Source organism: Zea mays, chromosome 4, assembly GCF_902167145.1.
Source record: "Zea mays cultivar B73 chromosome 4, Zm-B73-REFERENCE-NAM-5.0, whole genome shotgun sequence".
NCBI lineage: Eukaryota > Viridiplantae > Streptophyta > Magnoliopsida > Poales > Poaceae > Zea > Zea mays.
The window spans coordinates 162,228,900-162,252,042 of NC_050099.1; the positions used below are offsets into that span (position 1 = coordinate 162,228,900).

At 57.4% G+C, this 23,143-nt stretch overlaps 1 protein-coding gene and 1 non-coding gene across 2 annotated transcripts; one reads left to right on the top strand and one right to left on the bottom strand.

Annotated features, from left to right (window-relative positions):
• The first annotated feature begins 2,730 nt into the window (after positions 1–2,730).
• LOC100278490 (uncharacterized) lies at positions 2,731–3,694 on the top strand. The gene is given in 2 exon segments (NM_001151752.2): positions 2,731–3,131; positions 3,245–3,694. Coding segments are annotated over 2 exon segments (282 nt in total). The 5' UTR covers positions 2,731–3,039; the 3' UTR covers positions 3,435–3,694.
• Positions 3,695–21,799: 18,105 nt separating this feature from the next.
• TRNAG-GCC (transfer RNA glycine (anticodon GCC)) lies at positions 21,800–21,870 on the bottom strand. The gene has a single exon. It is a non-coding gene; the product is annotated as a tRNA-Gly (tRNA).
• Positions 21,871–23,143: the final 1,273 nt, after the last annotated feature.

Sequence of the window (23,143 nt, forward strand, 5' to 3'; positions counted from 1 at the left end):
AAAGATCTGGGAGAAGCTGATGTGATTCTAAACATTAAGCTAATTAAGGCAGATGGTGGGATTACTCTCTCGCAATCTCACTATGTTGAAAAGGTTTTGAAGCGATTTGGCTTCTCTGAGTGCAAACCTTCTCCAACACCTTATGATCCCAGTGTGACACTGCGAAAGAACAAGAGAATTGGTTTAGACCAATTGAGATACTCTCAGATCGTCGGTTCACTCATGTATCTTGCTGGTGCAACAAGGCCCGATATTTCTTTTGCTATGAACAAATTAAGTAGGTTCATGTCAAACCTTGGGACTGATCATTGGCATGCACTTGAGCGGGTTATGTGCTACCTGCAAGGTACAATGAGTTATGGAATTCACTACTCTGGTCAGCATGCAGTACTTGAAGGATATAGTGATTCGAACTGGATATCTGATGCAGACGAGCTTTATGCCACCAGTGGTTATGTCTTTACTATTGGTGGAGGTGCGGTATCATGGAGGTCATGCAAGCAGACCATTTTGATGAGGTCAACCATGGAAGCCGAGCTAGCTGCACTTGACACAGCAACCGTTGAGGCAGAATGGTTGCATGAACTCTTGATGGACTTGCCAGTGGTTGAGAAACCAATACCAGCTATCCTTATGAACTGTGACAATCAGATAGTGATTGCTAAAGTGACGAGTTCTAAGGATAATGGAAAGTCATCAAGACATGTCAAAAGATGATTGAAGTCTGTCAGAAAGTTGAGAAACTCCGGAGTTATAAGTGTGACTTTTATTTCAACAGATAAAAATCTGGCAGATTCTTTTACCAAGGGACTACCACGTAATGTGATAGAATTCGCATCAAGAGAGATGGGTATGAGACCCGAATAAAGTTGCCATGGTGGAAACCCAGTCTATGTGATCGGAGATCCCGTGAATTAGGTCCTAGAAAGAACAAGCCATTGGTGAACTGAGGAGAGTAACTTTTGACCCTCTCTAAGTAAAGATGCAATACTCTCAAATGCTGTAAGGCAGGTTGGCTTTGTGCCTTAATGTGTTCTGTTGGCTTGTATTAGTAAAGATGTTGTCCTACAGAACATTCCTGAAAGAACACACCTATATGAGTTAGACTGTCTAACGTCGCAGTCTATGAGATCTGGGTGATCTCTAGTAAACTCATGAAGAGACCTTGGAGTACGACGTATATGCTCAGCCCGAGAAGGGAACTACTGATAGCCAAGTACTGGTCATGACTTCAAGTGAAACCCATTCACGCAAAACTTACAATTCAAGGCATAGTCCATTGTTCAAGTTGTGGGTTAGTGTAGCTTAGAGTTCTAGGCGGAAGTTCAACTTAACAGTCTCTGCTGAAAAACTAGTATATTAAACAGTAGTGAACAGTGGCGAAAACTGCAAATGGGCATTTGAGATCTGGTGGGGGATTGTTAGGATTTATGGGCTAGGCCCAATTGAGAAATTCAAATAAATCCCAGGAAAATCTCAAAAGCCCATATAAGTGTATGACTAGGGAATAGGTGGAACCAATAGCACCATATTGCTAGTTCTAGTAGAGTAGAGCTAGCTTAAATATGGAAGTCACACTCACTCACCAAGTCATGGATGAGAGGAGAGAGTGTGGAGAGCCACACGCGCGCGCTCGCTCGCCTGGCCTGGCCTGGCCGGGGCGAAGGGCGTGGGCGCACGACATGCGCGTGAATGGTCCGCCGAAATCCGGCCCCTCGCCTTGCGGAGGCATGGCCTCCTTTTTGCCGTTTGAATTTTTGGTTACTTGGCTGTTACGTTTAGAATCCTAACTGATCGCTATAAAATCTAAACTGAACGCGAGATTCTCGTGGGCGGATAAGATCGGAGTTAGCTATCTAGTCGCGGACTCGGCCCTATAAAAGGAGCCCGATAGCCAGCATCCAAATCATCCCAGTTTCGCTTTCGCCTCTCTTCACAGCTGAGCCGCCTTCCAATTCTCTTCATCCCGACCGCAGGCGTGCATCTGCGATCAGGAGAGCAGGTCTCTGGGACCCTTCGCCTTCTAGATCCTGCACTCGGAGAGGGCGAATAAGGTTTTTGGGAAGCGTCTTCACGCGACTGCTCGTGGTCTTCTGACCTCGTCGACCCTACTGATTTCGCTACTTCGACGTTGTCGACCCTGCTGATTCCGGCGCGCGCCATCTATCAGTATGTCTAATCAGTACGCATCATCTGATTTGACTTTTTACTTCAGTTTTTGTGATTTGATCATAATTTATATTCGAAATTTAATCTGGAATTTGTCTAATTATTCAACACCTCCTTCAGATATGTTTTTTACTTGAATTCTTTCTAGATTCTCTTTATAGCTAGATTTTTTTCAAAAAAATTATTGAAGAAAAAAAACTAAAACAAACGTGCCCATGATATGGTATGGCTACTTGCCGGGAAATTCGTCGCGAGTCTGCCGAGTCGTAACCTGTTCCCAACAGGATCTCGCTGGCAAGTGGGGCTAACTACTGAAAACGACCCCCGCGACACCGTGACAGTTCTGACGAGAAAGCTGGAGCGCAGCGAGTGGACGAATCGCGAGCGTGGGATCCGCGGATCCGCACCCCGGCCGTGACCAGCGCGCCGGCCTCCACCTCCACACACGCTGACAGGCGGGGCCAGGGCGACATCCACGCGGTTCCTTCGTCCTGGCTTCTGCTGCCTCCGGGGCCGGGCTCCGGCATTATTAAACGGCAGCAGCTCCGCCTTGCCTTGCCTCCCCACCAAGCATCACCACGCATTTGACGCGGACGCGCGAGGAAGCAAGCACCGCCAGAGTCGGAGGGAAAAAGAAAAAAGAGCACGGACGATTCGCAGCTGCAGCCTGCACAGGCGGAGGCGAGGAGGAAGAGAGAGCCCCCCACGATCGGCTCGCCGGGACGGCCGAGGGTGCGGTGGTAGTGCGGGCGCGTGGCCCCGCGCGTGGAGTCGGGATCCGTATTGCTCTCTAGCAGCCGGCCGGTGGCGGCGCTCGGCGTCCGAGGCCAGAGCCCAGAGGGTGACTGACAGAGAGAGAATCGTCCATCCATGGGAGGATCCGGGCGCGGCGCGCATTTCTTGGACGCGTGCTTCCTCTGCCGGAAGCCGCTCGCCGGCAACCGCGACATCTTCATGTACAGGTAAAAAATAACGCGGCACCCGCTGTCTCCCCTGTCCCTCTTCCTTCCCCTGATCGCTGTATTCGAAACGGCGCCCTCACCAGCCGTGAGCCATGATGCATGGGGGCGAACAGGGGCGACACGGCGTTCTGCAGCGACGAGTGCAGGAGCGCGCAGATGGCGGCGGACGAGGCGGCGGCGGCGAAGGCCAAGGCCAAGGCCAAGGCCAGGGCGGTGTCACGTGGGGCCCTGCTGACCGCCAGGGAAGCGGAAGGCCCGCAGAGGCGCGGCAAGGTCCGGGCCGGCTCCGTCCTGGCCCTGTGACCCCGAGGGGGGTCTCTCACTCAGGGACAGCCTGTGTCTGCCGCGCATGGCATTTTTCTTTTTTTCTTTTTTCCTCTGCGTTTACGAGACGCGCCACCGGAGGGCATCAATTTCGTGTACACGGCCGGGTTTGCGTTTTTTTTAAGAGAAAACCTTGGGACCGTCCGGTGGTGCTGCTGGTTGCGTTGATTGCTGGTCCATGTAAACCGCACGTACATGGAACAATAAAAATAATAATAATCAAGATGACTAGTGCAGTATCGTGTGATGTGGAGACGCTGAATGTTGCTTTACGAAATGTTGATCCGTCTGTATGTGTACGTATGGTTATTATATCGCGTGCAAGAAAAGTTCGGAGCTACGTACGTCACCGGCCGCGCCGGCGTCTTTTGGTCATCTGGTGCAACAGGGGGGCGGCGACAGGTGGCTGGCTGGAGGGAGACACAACACCTCACAGTGTGATGCGATAGTGCTTATTTATAGCCCGCTGATTCTTGCATCGCATCGCATCGTAAGCGGACAGTTCATTACCCGGGAGGGACCGCCAAGCCGCCAAACGCATGGCAGCAGGTGCACGACGCCGAGTTGCTGCCGACGTGCTGGCGAGGGTACACCGTACACATGCCCTTGGCGCGGCACGCACGCACACGGATGATGTGTACTGCTTACTGATTGATCACACACACACACACACGACGAGACAGACGGAGGGCCGGTCGGTGCCGGTGCACTGCACTGAACTGGCTCCAGCTGCTCCACTAGAGAAACAGTTGCTAGCAGAGCACGCGGAGTCAGAGTGGCCGGCCGAGCTGGCCTGCGTCACCCACCCGTCACCGTCAATTTCGCTTGGCTTGCATGGGGCGGTGTCCGTGCCATGGGCCGTGACGACCCAACTACGAGCCACAAGGCGTTCGTCCATCGGACATATTCGGCTTGTATCGACTATCTCTACTACCTATTAAATCAGTAAGGATTAGACTGTCATTCCGTGTTCTATCATTCCCATTCTCTCCTCCCCGTCCTCCTTCAAAGCTCATTCTCATTCCCGGCTGTCATTCCTATTCTCTCAAAGCCCACCTGCTACCCTTACACAATGTGTAGTAGTAGATAATTATCAACGAGATTCCCGAATTATATTTTTAGATGGAGAGAGTAGTATTTAAAGAAGAGCCTTGCATGCAATTTCTTTTGTTTGAATACGTTTTCAACTTAAATTCTTTTTTTATATATGTGACATTTATTTTCCGTAATATTTTTTCTATGGATCTGACTTGTGAGTCATTTTTATAAACCAAAGCCAAAGATGAATCCATATTTCTTACTTAGAAACCCCGAACAAACACCACTGGCAGGAGGCGCTCGCGTTGACGTCGCTCATCGACGATGAGAAGAACCTTGACGACTGTCAATTCAACCTCTGGAAGCAGTCCTACTTGGCTGCATGTGTCGCTATGTTCGGCAAACTCCGACGCAGCCGTCGCTTGGACGCGGTCCAGAGCGGCTACACCGCTGTCCATATTCAAACGGGGGACCTCATAGTCGTCGCCAACGCCGGCGACTCTCGGGTTGTTCTGGGCACCGCATCCGACAATGGCGCTGTCACACCATCTAGCTCATCATCCACCTGAAGCTCAACCGGCCACGTAAGTCACTACTGGTCGACCATGAATTCTTGTGCGCTGGGACGACGGCTGTTGTTGACGTTATGTGAGTGTCCTCGAACAATATGTATGTAGAGGAGTAGCATATCCGGAGGTGCAACGGCTAGGTGTACTACCTCGCTGATGAGCCCGGGGTGCACTTCGTTTAGCAGCCCAGCCAAAAGTCATCGGTACTCGCCATGTCGCGCGCGTTCGACGACTACTATATCAAAGACTGTGGCGTCATCTTAGCGACAGAGGTGACGTAGAGGAGGACCGACAACAATGACCACTTGCCATCGTCGAGGTAGCTTTTGTGTTGACCTGCCTTTAATTCTCTTCGCAAACGCACACACTTGCCTTTTTGTTTAAGCAAACATGTATGGTGGTACGTGCCTGATGACTGACGATGTCGAGGGAACTTCTACTGGTAGGTGTGGCACGTGCTCTCCAATGATGAGACCATGCAAATCATGGTATATATCGAAGTCTGTATGATACTGATTGTTGTAATGTAGTAGTGGAACAGTTAAATTAAAATAACAAAATTTATGTATGGCTAAGATCACAAATGAATTATGAAACATTCTCTTATAACAATATAAGACACATTATATATAAGTTATCATAGTATTGTGTGTTTCCGTTGCAATGCACGATATATACTCCTTAACAGAAATCCCTAAGAACAAGTATAATATGATCATGCACCTCCGTGTAAATGGGCTGGGTGGACATCATATATTGAGCGCGTTTGTTTGATGACTGCCAGACAAGAAGCTAGCCACAGCCAGACATCGATCTTGAACCCAGATGTCCAAAATGGGACGGACGCACGGGAGAGCTTGCTGCGCCAGGCAACTTCGCCACGGTAGAAACCAATGCAAGTTAGCCCTAAGCCCGTCCATAAGAAGGCATGAAATTTGCCAAAGATATAGGCCAGGTTTAAATCTGTCTCAAGTTGGGTGATCCTATGGACAACGATATTTGGGTTTGGTAGTGCTGGCTTTCATGATTTTGTTATCATTTTTCGTTCCGGAGGAATTAGAACCTATTTAATGGAACAGCTTTTTGCTTCTAAATTTGATATTTCACAACGTTTCAAAGTTTAAGATATAAGTGTTGACGCCTTTTTTCGGGCACCAAACACTAACAAGAACCGGCGGCGGTGCTCTCTGCACAGGGGCGGACAGTCCGCGGCCAGGGGCCAGACGGTCCATGACATTGCGCAGGGCTTGAGTTCCCTGACTGACGTGCCGAACGGTCCGCGCCCTAGGGCCGGACGGTCCGCGCGTGCGCAGGGGCGGCGAAGGTCGCGCGCAAGGGCGGCGAAGGTCGTCGGCGGCGCCTGGATCTCGCTTCTGGGAGGGACCCCCGTCAGGGAGGAGAGATCCTAGGGGTTGTCTAGGCTCGGCAGGCCGACCTAGACTCCTCTAATCGACGTAGAGTCAAAAAGAAGCGAAGAATTTGGGGATTGGAATACTAAACTAGAGTTACTCCTAATGCATAAGGTAAAAACGAGAAATATACTTGATTTGATTGATTGTTGGGGGCTCAATCGGCCGTAACCCTTCATCTATATAAAGAGGGAGGTCTAGATCCGCTTCAAACTGTTTCTCGAGTTAATCCCGCGACTTTAGTTAACAAATCCCGCGAGAAACTAGGAACCCGAACTGATTCTACGCACGCGCAGACCATCCGCGCCACCAACGCGGACCGTCCGCACGGCTATTTTCCGTGCTCAACATATGCCCCCTGCCTTTTAGTGGAGGTTGACGAACCAAAAACATATGAACTAAGCCTGATGTAAGTCATCGGCTTTTCAGTATGGAGATCATTCAATAAAGCACCAATGTATAAAGGCCGTTTTGGATTGTATCTTTCTCGGCCATGACCATTTGATCAATAGATCAAAATGAATAGAATGGAGGTGCCCCAGCCCAAATAAGCAAACAGATTGGGCCAGTAATACGAATTCATCGCCGTACCACCCCACACATGAGCAGGACAACACATCGGCGATGGATAGAACGGGACGCACCATGTTATCCCCGGAGGAGAATGACAAGGCGATCTTGGTTGTGCTACTTTTTGGGTCCATTTAGTCGGCTTTTGCTTTCGCACATATCGCCCTTTTGACTTCGTTTGTTTTATTGGCCGGTTGTGTGGAACGACCTTCTTCATATATTTGGCAAGCAACTGACCAAAAGTAGGGCCGACTCTACTGAGTCGTCCAGACGTCTTAGTAGTGCTTTGTTTCCTAACACTTGTGTTGGAACGTTGTGGTTCGATGGTCTGAGTTTGCTGCTTCTGACCATCTGCGGACCGTCCGGCCATCATAGCCGGACTGTCCGCGCCTGTCTCGGACTGTCCGACCTTAGTACCCGGACCGTCCGACGTACGCAGGATAGGTGACCGTGATCGGGTGTCCGATCGTGCTTGCCCCCCTGGCGCCTCCGGTCTTTCTTTTGTCCGGAGTCTTTCGAGTAACCACTCTACGTAACATATTTGGTGTGTGGGGCTCACCAATAACGACATTTTTATCTTTACTTTTATCAGCCGCACAAGGCCGAACTATGACTTTTTTGCTTGTCGACTCTAATGTGGTGGCAGGGACATGTGGCCTGTCAATCCTCACCTCCTTTTGAAACCTCATCCGTCCTTCGTTTATAGCCAATTATATTTGCCTATAAAAGACAACACAATCATTGGTGTTATGAAGAAAGGAGCCATGCCATTTACAATATATACGCCCTTTAATTTAATTCTTCAGCCAGAGGTATTATATGTGACAATTTAATATTACCATGTTTAAGTAACTCATCAAATATTTTATCACACTTATCAATATTAAATGTGAACTTAACTTTTTCCTTTTGTGTCGAGTGCGGGTGAGAGCGAACAGAAGGTTTGGCCTTAGTGGGCCAAACACGCTCGAGGACATGTGACTTTTTTTGTTCCTAGGGCTTGGGTGGCCGGTTATATTTATGTCGGCCTTCCACACTAGGCAGATCACAGGTGACTTCTGGTGCTCCGGACGGTCCGACCTGCGTAGTTGGACGGTCTGCGATTGGATCAAACGGTCTGATACTATCCACGGACTGTCCGGTCATGTCAGGCAACACCTATGACCCTTGTGGTGGGCTCTGTGTAACTCCGGACTGTCCGGCGTAGGGTGCCAGACGGTCTGACGGAGGGCCGGACGGTCCGCGATTGTGTGCGGACAGTCCGGCCGTGCTCAGGGTTGACTCACCATTTAGCGAAGATGGTGGTGACGGTCGTCCTGGATATGAGTCCATCGGCATACCAGAATATGGCTGGGGAAACCCATTTGTTGCCGATATGTTTGGCGTAATTATTTTGGCGCCTAATTTATGTGATAAAAAATTAGGCATGTGAGTTTTTTCCTAATGCATGCGCCATCCTTTCTATATCCTCTGTGATACTTTTAATCTGATTATCAAAAGAAATTTTAATAAATGGAATATCATCAGCTGACCTGGCATCACCTATCGTGGGAAGCTGTTGCAGCACGACTGACATGTACTCGACGTTTATCTCCCTCTCTCGGACGGCCTTCTGGTGGCAATCTACCCTAAAGTGCGAGAGGAACCACTTATCCGCCACCTTAAGCACCTGATCTGTTTGTCGCTGGACCTCCTCGTCTATTTTCTTCATGTCATCTTTTAATCTTTCATGCTCATCGGTCGATAAATTAGTCAGCCTTGTGTTGCTGTTTGGAGGAGCACCGTTGAGATTTTTAGAATCGGCCATGTAAGCCTGATTTTGTAGATGTGCAACCTCGTTCCCCAGCGGAGTCGCCAAAAGTATGTTGACGCCTTTTTCGGGCACCAAACACTAACAAGAACCTGTGGCGGCGCTCTCTGCACAGGGGCGGACGGTCCGCGACCAGGGGCCGGACGGTCCGCGACCTGGCGCAGGGCTTGAGTTTCCTGCCTGACGTGCTGGACGGTCCGCGCCCTAGGGCCGGACGGTCCACGCGTGCGCAGGGGCGGCGAAGGTCGTCGGCGGCGCCTGGATCTCGCTCCCGGGAGGGACCCCGTCGGGGAGGAGAGATCCTAGGGGTTGTCTAGGCTCGGCAGGCCGACCTAGACTCCTCTAATCGACGTAGAGTCGAAGAGAAGCGGAGAATTTGGGGATTGAAATACTAAACTAGAACTAAACTTGTCGGGGACCATAATTAGGGGTACCCTCAAGACGCCTAATTCTCAGCTGGTAACCCCCATCAGCATAAAGCTGCAAAGGCGTGATGGGTACGATTAAGTCAGGGATCAGTCCACACGAGTGACTCGATCACGCTTCACCCGAGCCTAGCCTTGGCCAAGGGCAGCCGACCTCGAGAGACTTCCGTCTCGCCCGAGGCCCCCCTTTTTACGGCGGACACATCACCGGCTCGCCCGAGGCCTTGGCTTCGCTCAGAAGCAACCCTGACTAAATCGCCACACCGACTGACCGAGTTGCAGGAGCATTTAACGCAAAGGTGGCCTGACACCTTTATCCTGACACGCGCCCCCCGGCAGAGCCGACGTGACCGTCGTCACTCCACCGCTCCACTGACCAGTCTGACAGAAGGACAGCGCCGCCTGCGCCACTCCGACTGCGGTGCCACTCGACAGAGTGAGTCTGACAGACAGTCAGGCCTTGCCAAAGGCGCCACGGCGAACTCCGCTCCGCCCGACCCCAGGGCTCGGACTCGGGCTAAGACCCGGAAGACGGCGAACTCCGCTCCGCCCGACCCCAGGGCTCGGACTCGGGCTAAGACCCGGAAGACGGCGAACTCCGCTCCGCCCGACCCCAGGGCTCGGACTCGGGCTAAGACCCGGAAGACGGCGAACTCCGCTCCGCCCGACCCCAGGGCTCGGACTCGGGCTAAGACCCGGAAGACGGCGAACTCCACTCCGCCCGACCCCAGGGCTCGGACTCGGGCTAAGACCCGGAAGACGACGAAACTCCGCCTCGCCCGACCCCAGGGCTCGGACTCCGCCCTGGCCTCGGCCGAACGACCTCCGCCTCGCCCGACCCCATGGCTCGGACTCGGCCTCGGCAACAGAAGACAGACTCAACCTCGGCTTCGGAGGAGCCCCCACGTCACCCTGCCTAGGGCACAGACCCGCCACGTCAACAGGAAGCGCCATCATCGTCCTACCCCGAATCGACTCGGGTCACGAAGAACAAGACCGGCGTCCCATCCGGCCAGCTCCGCCGGATGGGCAATGATGGCGCTCCACAAGCTCTGTGACGACGGCGGCCCCCAGCTCTCTTACGGAAGCAGGGCGACGTCAGCAAGGACTCGACCGCTCCAACAGCTGTCCCTCCGCCAGGCTCCGTCGCACCTCCGACAGCCACGACATCACGCCAGCAAGGTGCCAAGACCTCTCTGGCTGCCACATTGGCATGTACCTAGGGCGCTAGCTCTCTCTCCGCTAGACACGTAGCACTCTGCTACACCCCCCATTGTACACCTGGATCCTCTCCTTACGACTATAAAAGGGAGGACCAGGGCCTTCTTAGAGGGGGTTGGCCGCGCGGGACCGAGGACGGGACAGGCGCTCTCTTGGGGCCGCTCGCTTCCCTCACCTGCGTGGACGCTTGTAACCCCCCTACTACAAGCGCACCCGACCTGGGCGCGGGACGAACACGAAGGCCGCGGGACTTCCACCTCTCTCACGCTCGACTCCGGCCACCTCGCCTCTCCCCCCTTCGCGCTCGCCCACGCGCTCGACCCATCTGGGCTGGGGCACGCAGCACACTCACTCGTCGGCTTTGGGACCCCCCTGTCTCGAAACGCCGACAGTTGGCGCGCCAGGTAGGGGCCTGCTGCGTGCTGACGAACAGCTCCCCGTCAAGCTCCAAATGGGCAGTCTCCAACAACCTCTCCGGCCCGGGGCGGTGCTTCGTTTCGGGACTCTTGAGTTCATGTCCTTCGACGGCAGCTACGACATGATACTTCTTCCACCGCCGCGCGACAACGACAATGGCGGCCGACAACCCGCCCGCCGGCGGCGGAATCGACGACATCTTCCCCGCGTGCTGGAAGAGCAACATTCGAGCTCGCTCCGTTCTCTCCCCCGCCAACGGAGGAGGAGGCGGGGCCATCAAGGCCAAGCGGGAGGCCGCGCTTCGTTGGCCGTCGAGCGAATCGACGCCCCCGACGCCCCGACGGAAGGCACGCCGGACGTCGACCTCGCGTTCAAGACGAAGGCAAGCGTCGTCCCCCCGCGACACGCTGACCCCGAGCAAGAAGACGACGCCGGCGCGCTCGCGGAAAGCCTGCAGGACGTCGCCCTCGTACCTGAGATGACGGTGCAACCAGTTCCCGATGTGACTACGTCGCTCCTCGTCGACCAAAAGGTACCGACTAACTCCCATCTTACGTCATTTCGACTCGGCCTCAACCCGCCAAACGACCTCGCTTTGGCGGGCGCTCTCATTGAGGCGAGTGCAACCCCACTGGGGTTTTGTATACGGTCGCCTTGGGGCCGGCTGACGGACGTCTCGACCTACGGGCCCTCTGGGTCCGAGGAAGATGACGACCCCAGCGTCTGTTGGGATTTCTCCGGACTTGGCAACCCCAGTGCCATGCGGGACTTCATGACCGCATGTGACTACTGCCTATCCGACTGTTCCGACGGAAGCCGCAGCCTTGGCGACGAGAGCTGCGGCCCAAGCCGCGAATGTTTCCACATCGAGCTAGGGGATCCCTCCGAAGGCAACCATCTCGGCATGCCGGAGGACGGTGATCTTCCTAGGCCGGTGCCTCGCGCCGACATCCCACGGGAGCTAGCTGTGGTCCCCGCTCCGGCGGGGGGTTACGACCCACAACTCGAGCAAGTCCGCGAGGCGCAGGCCAGGCTCAACGAGGGAACAGGAGCGCTTGAGCCGATCCGTCGGGACATCGGGCAGGCATGGGCGGGCCAACCCCTGGCCGGAGAAATACGTCACCTGCCCCAAGGTCTCCAGCACCGTGTCGCCAACGATGTCAGGGTCAGGCCGCCGCCCGCATCCAGCGGGGTTGGTCAGAACCTGGCAGCCGCAGCGATGCTCCTCCGCGCGATGCCGGAGCCATCAACCACCGAGGGTCGGCGAATCCAGGGAGAGCTCAAGAATCTCCTGGAAGGCGCTGCGGCCCGACGGGCCGAGAGCACTGCCTCCCGAAGGCAAGGATATCCCTCGGAACCTCATGTCGCGGCTTCCCGATTCATGCGGGAAGCCTCGGTCTACACCGGGCGCACGCGCAACACCGCGCCTGCGGCCCCGGGCCACCTTGGCAACGAGCACCATCGACGCGACCGTCGGGCCCACCTCGACGAAAGGGTGCGCCGAGGCTACCACCCCAGGCGTGGGGGGCGCTACGACAGCGGGGAGGATCGGAGTCCCTCGCCCGAACCACCCGGTCCGCAGGCCTTCAGTCGGGCCATCCGACGGGCGCCATTCCCGACCCGGTTCCGACCCCCGACTACTATCACGAAGTACTCGGGGGAAACGAGACCGGAACTGTGGCTCGCGGACTACCGCCTTGCCTGCCAACTGGGTGGGACGGACGACGACAACCTCATCATCCGTAACCTCCCCCTGTTCCTCTCCAACACTGCTCGCGCCTGGTTGGAGCACCTGCCTCCGGGGCAGATCTCCAACTGGGACGACTTGGTCCAAGCCTTCGCTGGCAATTTCCAGGGCACATACGTGCGCCCCGGGAATTCCTGGGACCTTCGAAGCTGCCGGCAACAGCCGGGGGAGTCGCTCCGGGACTACATCCGGCGATTCTCGAAGCAGCGCACTGAGCTGCCCAACATCACCGACTCGGATGTCATTGGCGCGTTCCTCGCCGGCACCACTTGCCGCGACCTGGTGAGCAAGCTGGGTCGCAAGACCCCCACCAGGGCGAGCGAGCTGATGGACATCGCCACCAAGTTCGCCTCTGGCCAGGAGGCGGTCGAGGCTATCTTCCGAAAGGACAAGCAGCCCCAGGGCCGCCCATCGGAAGAGGCTCCTGAGGTGTCTGCTCCGCGCGGCGCCAAGAAGAAAGGCAAGAAGAAGTCGCAATCGAAACGCGACGCCGCTGACGCGGACCTTGTCGCCGCCGCCGAGTACAAGAACCCTCGGAAGCCCCCCGGAGGTGCAAACCTCTTCGACAAGATGCTCAAGGAGCCGTGCCCCTACCATCAGGGGCCCGTCAAGCACACCCTCGAGGAGTGCGTTATGCTTCGGCGTCACTTCCACAGGGCCGGGCCACCCGCCGAGGGTGGCAGGGCCCGCGACGACGACAAGAACGAAGATCACCAAGCAGGAGAGTTCCCCGAGGTCTGCGACTGCTTCATGATCTATGGAGGGCATGCGGCGAATGCCTCGGCTCGGCATCGCAAGCAAGAGCGCTGGGAGGTCTGCTCGGTGAAGGTGGCGGCGCCAGTCTACCTAGACTGGTCCGACAAGCCCATCACCTTCGACCAGGCCGACCACCCCGACCATGTGCCGAGCCCGGGGAAATACCCGCTCGTCGTCGACCCCGTTGTCGGCAATGTCAGGCTCACCAAGGTCCTGATGGATGGGGGCAGCTGCCTCAACATCATCTACGCCGAGACCCTCAAGCTCCTGCGCGTCGATCTGTCCTCCGTCCGAGCAGGCGCTGCGCCCTTCCACGGGATCATCCCTGGGAAGCGCGTCCAGCCCCTCGGGCGACTCGACCTCCCCGTCTGCTTCGGGACGCCCTCCAACTTCCGAAGGGAGACCCTGACGTTCGAGGTGGTCGGGTTCCGAGGAACCTACCACGCCGTACTAGGGAGGCCATGCTACGCGAAGTTCATGGCCGTCCCCAACTACACCTACCTGAAGCTCAAGATGTCGGGCCCCAACGGGGTCATCACCATCGGCCCCACGTACAAACACGCGTTCGAATGCGACGTGGAGTGCGTGGAGTACGCCGAGGCCCTCGCCGAGTCCGAGGCCTTCATCGCCGACCCGGAGAACCTCTCCAAGGAGGTGCCAGACGTGAAGCGCCATGCCGGCAACTTCGAGCCAGCAGAGACGGTTAAGGCCATCCCTCTTGACCCCAGTGGCGACACCACCAAGCAGGTCCGGATCGGTTCCGGGCTCGACCCCAAATAGGAAGCAGTGCTCGTCGACTTTCTCCGCGCAAACGCCGACGTCTTTGCGTGGAGTCCCTCGGACATGCCCGGCATACCGAGGGATGTCGCCGAGCACTCGCTGGATATTCGGGCCGAAGCCCGACCCGTCAGGCAGTCTCTGCGCCGATTCGACGAGGAGAAGCGCAGAGTGATTGGCGAAGAGATCCACAAGCTAATGGCAGCAGGGTTCATCAAAGAGGTATTCCATCCCGAATGGCTTGCCAACCCTGTGCTTGTGAGGAAGAAAGGGGGGAAATGGCGGATGTGTGTAGACTACACTGGTCTCAACAAAGCATGTCCGAAGGTTCCCTACCCTCTGCCTCGCATCGATCAAATCGTGGATTCCACCGCTGGGTGCGAAACCCTGTCCTTCCTCGATGCCTACTCAGGGTATCACCAGATCCGGATGAAAGAGTCCGACCAGCTCGCGACTTCTTTCATCACGCCGTTCGGCATGTACTGCTATGTCACCATGCCGTTCGGTTTGAGGAATGCGGGCGCGACGTACCAGCGGTGCATGAACCATGTGTTCGACGAACACATCGGTCGCACAGTCGAGGCCTACGTCGATGACATCGTAGTCAAGACAAGGAAGGCTTCCGACCTCCTCTCCGACCTTGAAGTGACATTCCGATGTCTCAAGGCGAGAGGAGTCAAGCTCAATCCTGAGAAGTGTGTCTTCGGGGTGCCCCGAGGCATGCTCCTAGGGTTCATCGTCTCCGAGCGAGGCATTGAAGCCAACCCGGAGAAGATCGCGGCCATCACCAGCATGGGGCCCATCAAGGACTTAAAAGGTGTACAGAGGGTCATGGGATGCCTCGCGGCCCTGAGCCGCTTCATCTCACGCCTCGGCAAAAGAGGTCTGCCTCTGTACCGCCTCTTACGGAAGGCCGAGTGTTTCGCTTGGACCCCTGAGGCCGGAGAAGCCCTCGGCAACCTGAAGGCGCTCCTTACGAAGGCGCCTGTCTTGGTGCCCCCGGCGGATGGAGAAGCCCTCTTGGTCTACGTCGCCGCGACCACTCAGGTGGTTAGCGCCGCGATTGTGGTCGAGAGGCAAGAGGAAGGGCATGCATTGCCTGTTCAAAGGCCGGTCTACTTCGTCAGCGAAGTGCTGTCCGAGACCAAGATCCGCTACCCACAAGTTCAAAAGCTGCTATATGCTGTGATCCTAACAAGGCGGAAGCTGCGACACTACTTCGAGTCTCATCCGGTAACTGTGGTGTCATCCTTCCCCCTGGGGGAGATCATCCAGTGCCGAGAGGCCTCGAGCAGGATCGCAAAGTGGGCGGTGGAAATCATGGGCGAAACGATCTCGTTCGCCCCTCGGAAGGCCATCAAGTCCCAGGTGTTGGCGGACTTCGTGGCCGAATGGGTTGACACCCAGTTGCCGACGGCTCCGATCCAACCGGAGCTCTGGACCATGTTTTTTGACGGGTCGCTGATGAAGACAGGAGCCGGCGCGGGCCTGCTCTTTATCTCGCCCCTTGGAAAGCACCTGCGCTACGTGCTGCGCCTCCATTTCCGGGCGTCCAACAATGTGGCCGAGTACGAAGCTCTGGTCAACGGGTTGCGGATCGCCATCGAGCTAGGGGTCAGACGCCTCGACGCCCGTGGCGATTCGCAGCTCGTCATCGACCAAGTCATGAAGAACTCCCACTGCCGCGACCCGAAGATGGAGGCCTACTGCGACGAGGTTCAGCGCCTGGAAGACAAGTTCTTCGGGCTCGAGCTCAACCACATCGCTCGGCGCTACAACGAAACCGCAGACGAGCTGGCTAAAATAGCCTCGGGGCGAACGACGGTCCCCCCGGACGTCTTCTCCCGGGATCTGCATCGACCCTCTGTCAAGATCGACGACGCGCCCGAGCCCGAGGCACCCTCGGCTCAAGCCGAGGCGCCCTCAGCTCGGCCCGAGGCACCCTCGGCTCAGCCCGAGGTACCCTCGGCTCAGCCCGAGGTACCCTCGGCCCCCGAGGGCGAGGCACTGGACGTCGAGGAAGAGCAGAGCGGGGCCACGCCTGATCGAGATTGGCAGGCCCCGTACCTGCAATATCTCCGTCGAGGAGAGCTACCCCCCGACCAAGTCGAGGCTCGGCGGGTAGCGCGACGCGCCAAGTCGTTCGTCTTGCTGGGCTGTGAAGAGGAGCTCTACCATCGCAGCCCCTCGGGCATCCTCCAGCGATGCATCTCCATCGCCGAAGGCCGGGAACTGCTGCAAGAAATACACTCGGGGGCTTGCGGCCACCACGCGGCGCCCCGAGCCCTTGTCGGGAATGCTTTCCGGCAAGGCTTCTACTGGCCAACGGCGGTGGCTGACGCCACTAGAATTGTCCGCACCTGCGAAGGGTGCCAATTCTATGCGAAGCAGACCCACCTGCCCGCTCAGGCTCTGCAGACGATACCCATCACCTGGCCCTTCGCCGTATGGGGTCTGGACCTCGTCGGTCCCTTGCAGAAGGCGCCCGGGGGCTACACGCACCTGCTGGTCGCCATCGACAAATTCTCCAAGTGGATCGAGGTCCGACCTCTGAACAGCATCAGGTCCGAGCAGGCGGTGGCGTTCTTCACCAACATCATCCATCGCTTCGGGGTCCCGAACTCCATCATCACCGACAACGGCACCCAGTTCACCGGCAAAAAATTCTTGGATTTTTGCGAGGATCACCATATCCGGGTGGACTGGGCCGCCGTGGCTCATCCCATGTCGAATGGGCAAGTAGAGCGTGCCAACGACACGATTCTACAAGGGCTCAAGCCTCGGATCTACAACGACCTCAACAAGTTCGGCAAGCGGTGGATGAAGGAACTCCCCTCGGTGGTCTGGAGCCTAAGGACGACGCCGAGTCGTGCCACGGGTTTCACGCCGTTTTTCTTGGTCTACGGGGCTGAAGCTATCTTGCCCACTGACCTGGAATACGGCTCCCCGAGGACGAGGGCCTACACCGATCAAAGCAACCAAGCTAGCCGAGAAGAATCGCTGGACCAGCTGGAGGAGGCTCGGGACAGGGCCTTACTACACTCGGCGCGGTACCAGCAGTCCCTGCGACGCTACCACGCCCGAGGGGTCCGGTCCCGAGACCTCCAGGTGGGCGATCTGGTGCTTCGGCTGCGGCAAGACGCCCGAGGGAGGCACAAGCTCACGCCCCCCTGGGAAGGGCCATTCGTCATCGCCAAAGTTCTGAAGCCCGGAACATACAAGCTGGCCAACAATCAAGGCGAGATCTACGGCAACGCCTGGAACATCAAACAGCTACGTCGCTTCTACCCTTAAGATGTTTCCAAGTTGTTCATATACCTCGCACCTACGCAAAGTTTAGTCGTCAAGGAAGGGTCGGCCTAGCCCCGGCAAAGCCCGACCCTCCCTCGGGGGCTAAAAGGGGAGAGACCCCCTCTGCGTCGAATTTTTCCTCGAAAAAGGGTCTCTTTTTAGCATGATTACTTTCGTGCTTCTTGACTACTTCGGAAAGCGGATCCTGGAAACGACGGAGTACACGTAAGCAGCCAAGGCTGACCGAGCCGAGGGACTCCTACGCCTCCGGGATACGGATACCTCACTCATCACCTTCTGCGATAAGTAACTCGCGCTCGGATAAAGCGACTCCGTGGACCGAACAAGTCTTCACGTTCGGAAGCTCTCCTGCCGAAGCAGTCCTTCAAGCTTTCTCGACTAAGTCGGGGACAGGGCCTCATGAACGGGTGAAAGTACGCGTAAGCGGCAAGGCCGACCGAGCCGAGGGATTCCCACGCCTCTGGGATACGGATACCTCACTCGTCCCTTCCGCGAGAAGCAACTCTCGCTCACACAAACATCCCTGTTACCGACAGAGTCCAGATGCTCGAAACAAGAGGAAAAAAGACGCAGCTTCGCAAGCACGACGAGGGTGTGTTTTCTGGCCTCGGCGGCCGCAGAAGGCACACGCTACAAGACGATCTGATCCTGCAGGCTCGGGTCTTCACGCTGAAGGGAGCCGTAGCACCCTCGGCATCGACGACGTCTTCAGCAAAGTCCGACCCAGCCTCGGACGGCGACGCGGTCCAGGGACTCCTCCGGGAATCCGGCCCGAGCAGGCGGCTCGGCCGGTTACCCCTGGGGCCTCGGCCAACCGGCTTCCAAGGGCGCCAGCCCGACCCGAGGCCTCGGCTGATCGACTTTGGCGTCGGCTCCGCTGACGGACAACATGGCTAGGCTCCGGCCAACCAGGTTCCCATTCTCGAGCCAACTCCGCCTCTGTTCATACTGATATCGCTACCCCTGGCCTCGGCTCATCGAAGGGAGGCCGAGGGGTCTCTTTAACTAAGCTAGAGGAGCCCCAGACAACAAGGCCGATCGGGCCGAGGGATTCCTACGCCTCCGGGATACGGATACCTCACTCGTCACCTTGACACGGGGCGACTCATGCTTGGTAAAGCGGTTCAGATAATCAACAGGCGAGACTTAGTGCTCGAAAATGAAGAAAAAACACGGCTCCGTACCGAAATTACATATATGTTCAGGCCTCGACAGCCACAATGAACAAACCCACCGACATTCGAGATGCCATTACAAACGGAACTCCGGTTCCCCCTCCGCAGGTACGAACAACCCCACTCCGAGGGGGAAGGCCTGCGGAGCAACGGAAGGCCGACGAACGGCGCGCCGTCACCTGCTCCAGCAGCGGCGACGACGACGACTTCTGCTCCGGGGGGTCGAACAACGGCAGCACTGACCCTAGGGCGGATGCTGCTGCTGGGAGGCCCCCGCCCACGACAAAACTCGTGAGGCAAGGACGGACAGAAGGCCGTAGAGTTGGAGGTCAGTCCGTGGCCGGCCCCGGCTATCGCACCGACGGAAGAACCTCTTCCAGCTGCCGTGGCGGACGCCGGCGCCGCGAGCGGCTCCGAAGCCACTCGCGTCTGAAGACCGGGCACGCTGCAGCTGCCAGTGCCACGGACAACAACCGCTCCTCCCCCCCCATCACTGAGTGAAGGAGCGGGCCGCCGCCCACGCGGGGGCCGACCTCAACTCGGCGCACTCCCCTCCCCAGCCCTGGTGATGAAAATCCTTGAGGCTGAGGGAGGGGCAGAGGCCGCAGCCCGGCTCGCTTTCCCCCACCATCAAGCCGGAGGTCACCATCTCGGGTGACCGCCGGTGGAGGGGAGCAGCCGGGCTGCATGATGAAAATCCTTGAAGCCGAACGATGGCTGAGAGGTACCAACTCCCATGGAGTTGCGTTCCTCCAACGAGGAGGCAGAAAGGCGGCGGATACCCCCCATCCGGGGGCTTGGAAGATGGAAAGACACGACGCATAAGGGAGGAAGAAGACATGGTTGCCTTCTGAAAGGAGTCTCCCTCCTTTTAAAGGCAACTCTCCCTACGTGCGCCCCCAGACGCCACGGGCTGAGTCTTCTCCAACGCGCTCCAAGGCCCTCCCCTGCGACTCGGGGGCTGGGTCCCGCATGTCATGCAAACCGGCTCAGGGCAGAAGAAGCCAAACCGCCGCGCGTGGTGCGCACGACCGCCCAGCGGTTACGAGTGACCCCCCACTTTTGCCCAGACCAACGGGCGGAAGGGGCGGGCAGCCATGCAGGCGGCATGCAACCGCGCCAGGTGGACGCGCTTCTCCGACTTCTGACACGCCAGCTTGGAAGCCCAGGCCCACGCGTCAAGCAACCGGCGCGCCAGTTGCTGCATGCAAGCGACCGCACCGCCACTTGTGCCACCGTCGCGCCTCTTCGGTTGCGGAGCCTATGCCGCGACTCGAGGCGACCCGGCGCGCGACCCAGCAACGCCAGCCTGGCGCGTTGGTCAAAGCGACCGAAAGTGGGCCGGCAATAATGGCGGTGGCAGGCGGGCGGGCGCAGCAGACACGTCGTCAGCCAGGCTCACGTCTCATCCTGGGACAGCAAGAGAGCCTCCTCCCACGGCGTGAAGACGGTGCACCCGTGACCCGTTCCTCGAACGGATCGCGCACGCGCAACGACCTCCTCGCCAACCACTCGCCCCGTCGCATTAACTCCGCGGCGGGACACGCGGCGCCTCTGGCGGGAGAAGCGCGCGACGCTTCGCCTTCGCCGTAATAACCGCGTCAAAAAGAGGTACACCACGTCGTTCGATTTCGTATCCTTTTCCTTTTTCCTCTTTCTCTATCTCTTGCAACAGGGACCGGGAAAGGGGGATACCCCGAAAAGGATCCTTTTCCGCGAAGGAACCGGGCTCCGAGCCCCCCCTACTGATCAGGGGTTCGAAGACTGGCCCTCCGAAGGGTTCAACAGTCGCCTCAGATCGCGTGGGCCCGACACCCACTACTGGTCAGGGGTTCGAAGGCCAGCCCCCCGAAGGGTTCCATGGCCGCCTCAGGCTACTCGGGCTCCGCCCCCATTACTGATCAGGGGTTCGAAGGCTGGCCCCCGAAGGGTTCACAGTCGCCTCAGACACCGAGCGAGGGATGACCAGGGGTACGTTCGATACATAACCGAGGCTCGGGCTGCGCTCCCGAGGTACCCTAGGACATTTCCGAGACCAGCGGGAACGATCTTGTAACGGAATCCCATCGGAGGGAGGCATCGAGCCCTCGGACCCTGTCGCCAGGGGACCGGGTCCGGCAAATCACCCGCAGGTACTTTTGGGCGTGCCTCTGGGCCCCTAGCCGACCCCCAACGAACGGGGCACGGACGCCCACTCGGATTACCCGCTTGCAGCTCACCGGAGACACCATGTTCGGTGCCCATCGAGGGTAACATGGCGCACTCCCCCCTCCTCCTTGCGGAAAGGCGACGTAGGGGCGTATGTAAAAAGTCGAGTCTGTCCCTGATCGTCCTCTCGCCCTGTGCAGAGGCTCGGGGGCTGCTCTCGCAAAAACCGGCTCCGGCCAAACCGTTGACAGCGTCAACATACCAGCCCGAGAGCTTGGGCCCCGACCGTGCACCCGGGCTACGGCCAGTTCGCATGAGGGAACGACCAGACCAGCCGAAGCATTACGCAAGGTATTAAGACCTCGAAGGAGTGTAACCACTCCTCCGAGGCCTCGGGGGCTACACCCGGCGGGTGCGCTCGCGCGCACCCACCGGAACAAAATGCAACCGAGAAAGGCTGGTCCCCTTGCAAAAAAGTGCGACGAAAGCTCCAAGCGAGTGCTAACACTCCCTTTGAGGCTCGGGGGCTACTGTCGGGGACCATAATTAGGGGTACCCTCAAGACGCCTAATTCTCAACTGGTAACCCCCATCAGCATAAAGCTGCAAAGGCCTGATGGGTACGATTAAGTCAGGGATCAGTCCACACGAGTGACTCGATCACGCTTCACTCGAGCCTAGCCTTGGCCAAGGGCAGCCGACCTTGAGAGACTTCCGTCTCGCCCGAGGCCCCCCTTTTTACGGCGGACACATCACCGGCTCGCCCGAGGCCTTGGCTTCGCTCAGAAGCAACCCTGACTAAATCGCCACACCGACTGACCGAGTTGCAGGAGCATTTAACGCAAAGGTGGCCTGACACCTTTATCCTGACACGAATATAAACTATAATATTAAATATAAACTATAATATTAAGTAGTTAAGTAGTCAACTAGACTGAATTTTTTATCATAGCACCTTACTAAATTAAGCTGGCGAGCGACGGGAATCGAACCCGTATCTTCTCCTTGGCAAGGAGATGTTTTACCACTGAACTACGCTCGCTACATTGAACTACGCTTGCTACGTCCTATATTTTATAGGGTATATCCACCTGGGTCGACCGTCTATGTCTGGGTCGACCGTCTATGTCTGGGTCGACCGTTTCATTTTCTATTAGAGTTTTCTTTTTATTAACTGTCTATCAATCAATATTCTAATGGCAATAGAATTTCATAATAATGAAAGAGAAGAGGTAATAATTCGGAACGAAAATAGCATTTTAATGTGTATAAGAGCCGACGTGACCGCCGTCACTCCACCGCTCCACTGACCAGTCTGACAGAAGGACAGCGCCGCCTGCGCCACTCCGACTGCGGTGCCACTCGACAGAGTGAGTCTGACAGACAGTCAGGCCTTGCCAAAGGCGCCACGGCGAACTCCGCTCCGCCCGACCCCAGGGCTCGGACTCGGGCTAAGACCCGGAAGACGGCGAACTCCGCTCCGCCCGACCCCAGGGCTCGGACTCGGGCTAAGACCCGGAAGACGGCGAACTCCGCTCCGCCCGACCCCAGGGCTCGGACTCGGGCTAAGACCCGGAAGACGGCGAACTCCGCTCCGCCCGACCCCAGGGCTCGGACTCGGGCTAAGACCCGGAAGACGGCGAACTCCGCTCCGCCCGACCCCAGGGCTCGGACTCGGGCTAAGACCCGGAAGACGACGAAACTCCGCCTCGCCCGACCCCAGGGCTCGGACTCCGCCCTGGCCTCGGCCGAACGACCTCCGCCTCGCCCGACCCCATGGCTCGGACTCGGCCTCGGCAACAGAAGACAGACTCAACCTCGGCTTCAGAGGAGCCCCCACGTCACCCTGCCTAGGGCACAGACCCGCCACGTCAACAGGAAGCGCCATCATCGTCCTACCCCGAATCGACTCGGGTCACAGAGAACAAGACCGGCGTCCCATCCGGCCAGCTCCGCCGGATGGGCAATGATGGCGCTCCACAAGCTCTGTGACGACGGCGGCCCCCAGCTCTCTTACGGAAGCAGGGCGACGTCAGCAAGGACTCGACCGCTCCAACAGCTGTCCCTCCGCCAGGCTCCGTCGCACCTCCGACAGCCACGACATCACGCCAGCAAGGTGCCAAGACCTCTCCGGCTGCCACATTGGCATGTACCTAGGGCGCTAGCTCTCTCTCTGCTAGACACGTAGCACTCTGCTACACCCCCCATTGTACACATGGATCCTCTCCTTACGACTATAAAAGGGAGGACCAGAGCCTTCTTAGAGGGGGTTGGTCGCGCGGGACCGAGGACGGGACAGGCGCTCTCTTGGGGCC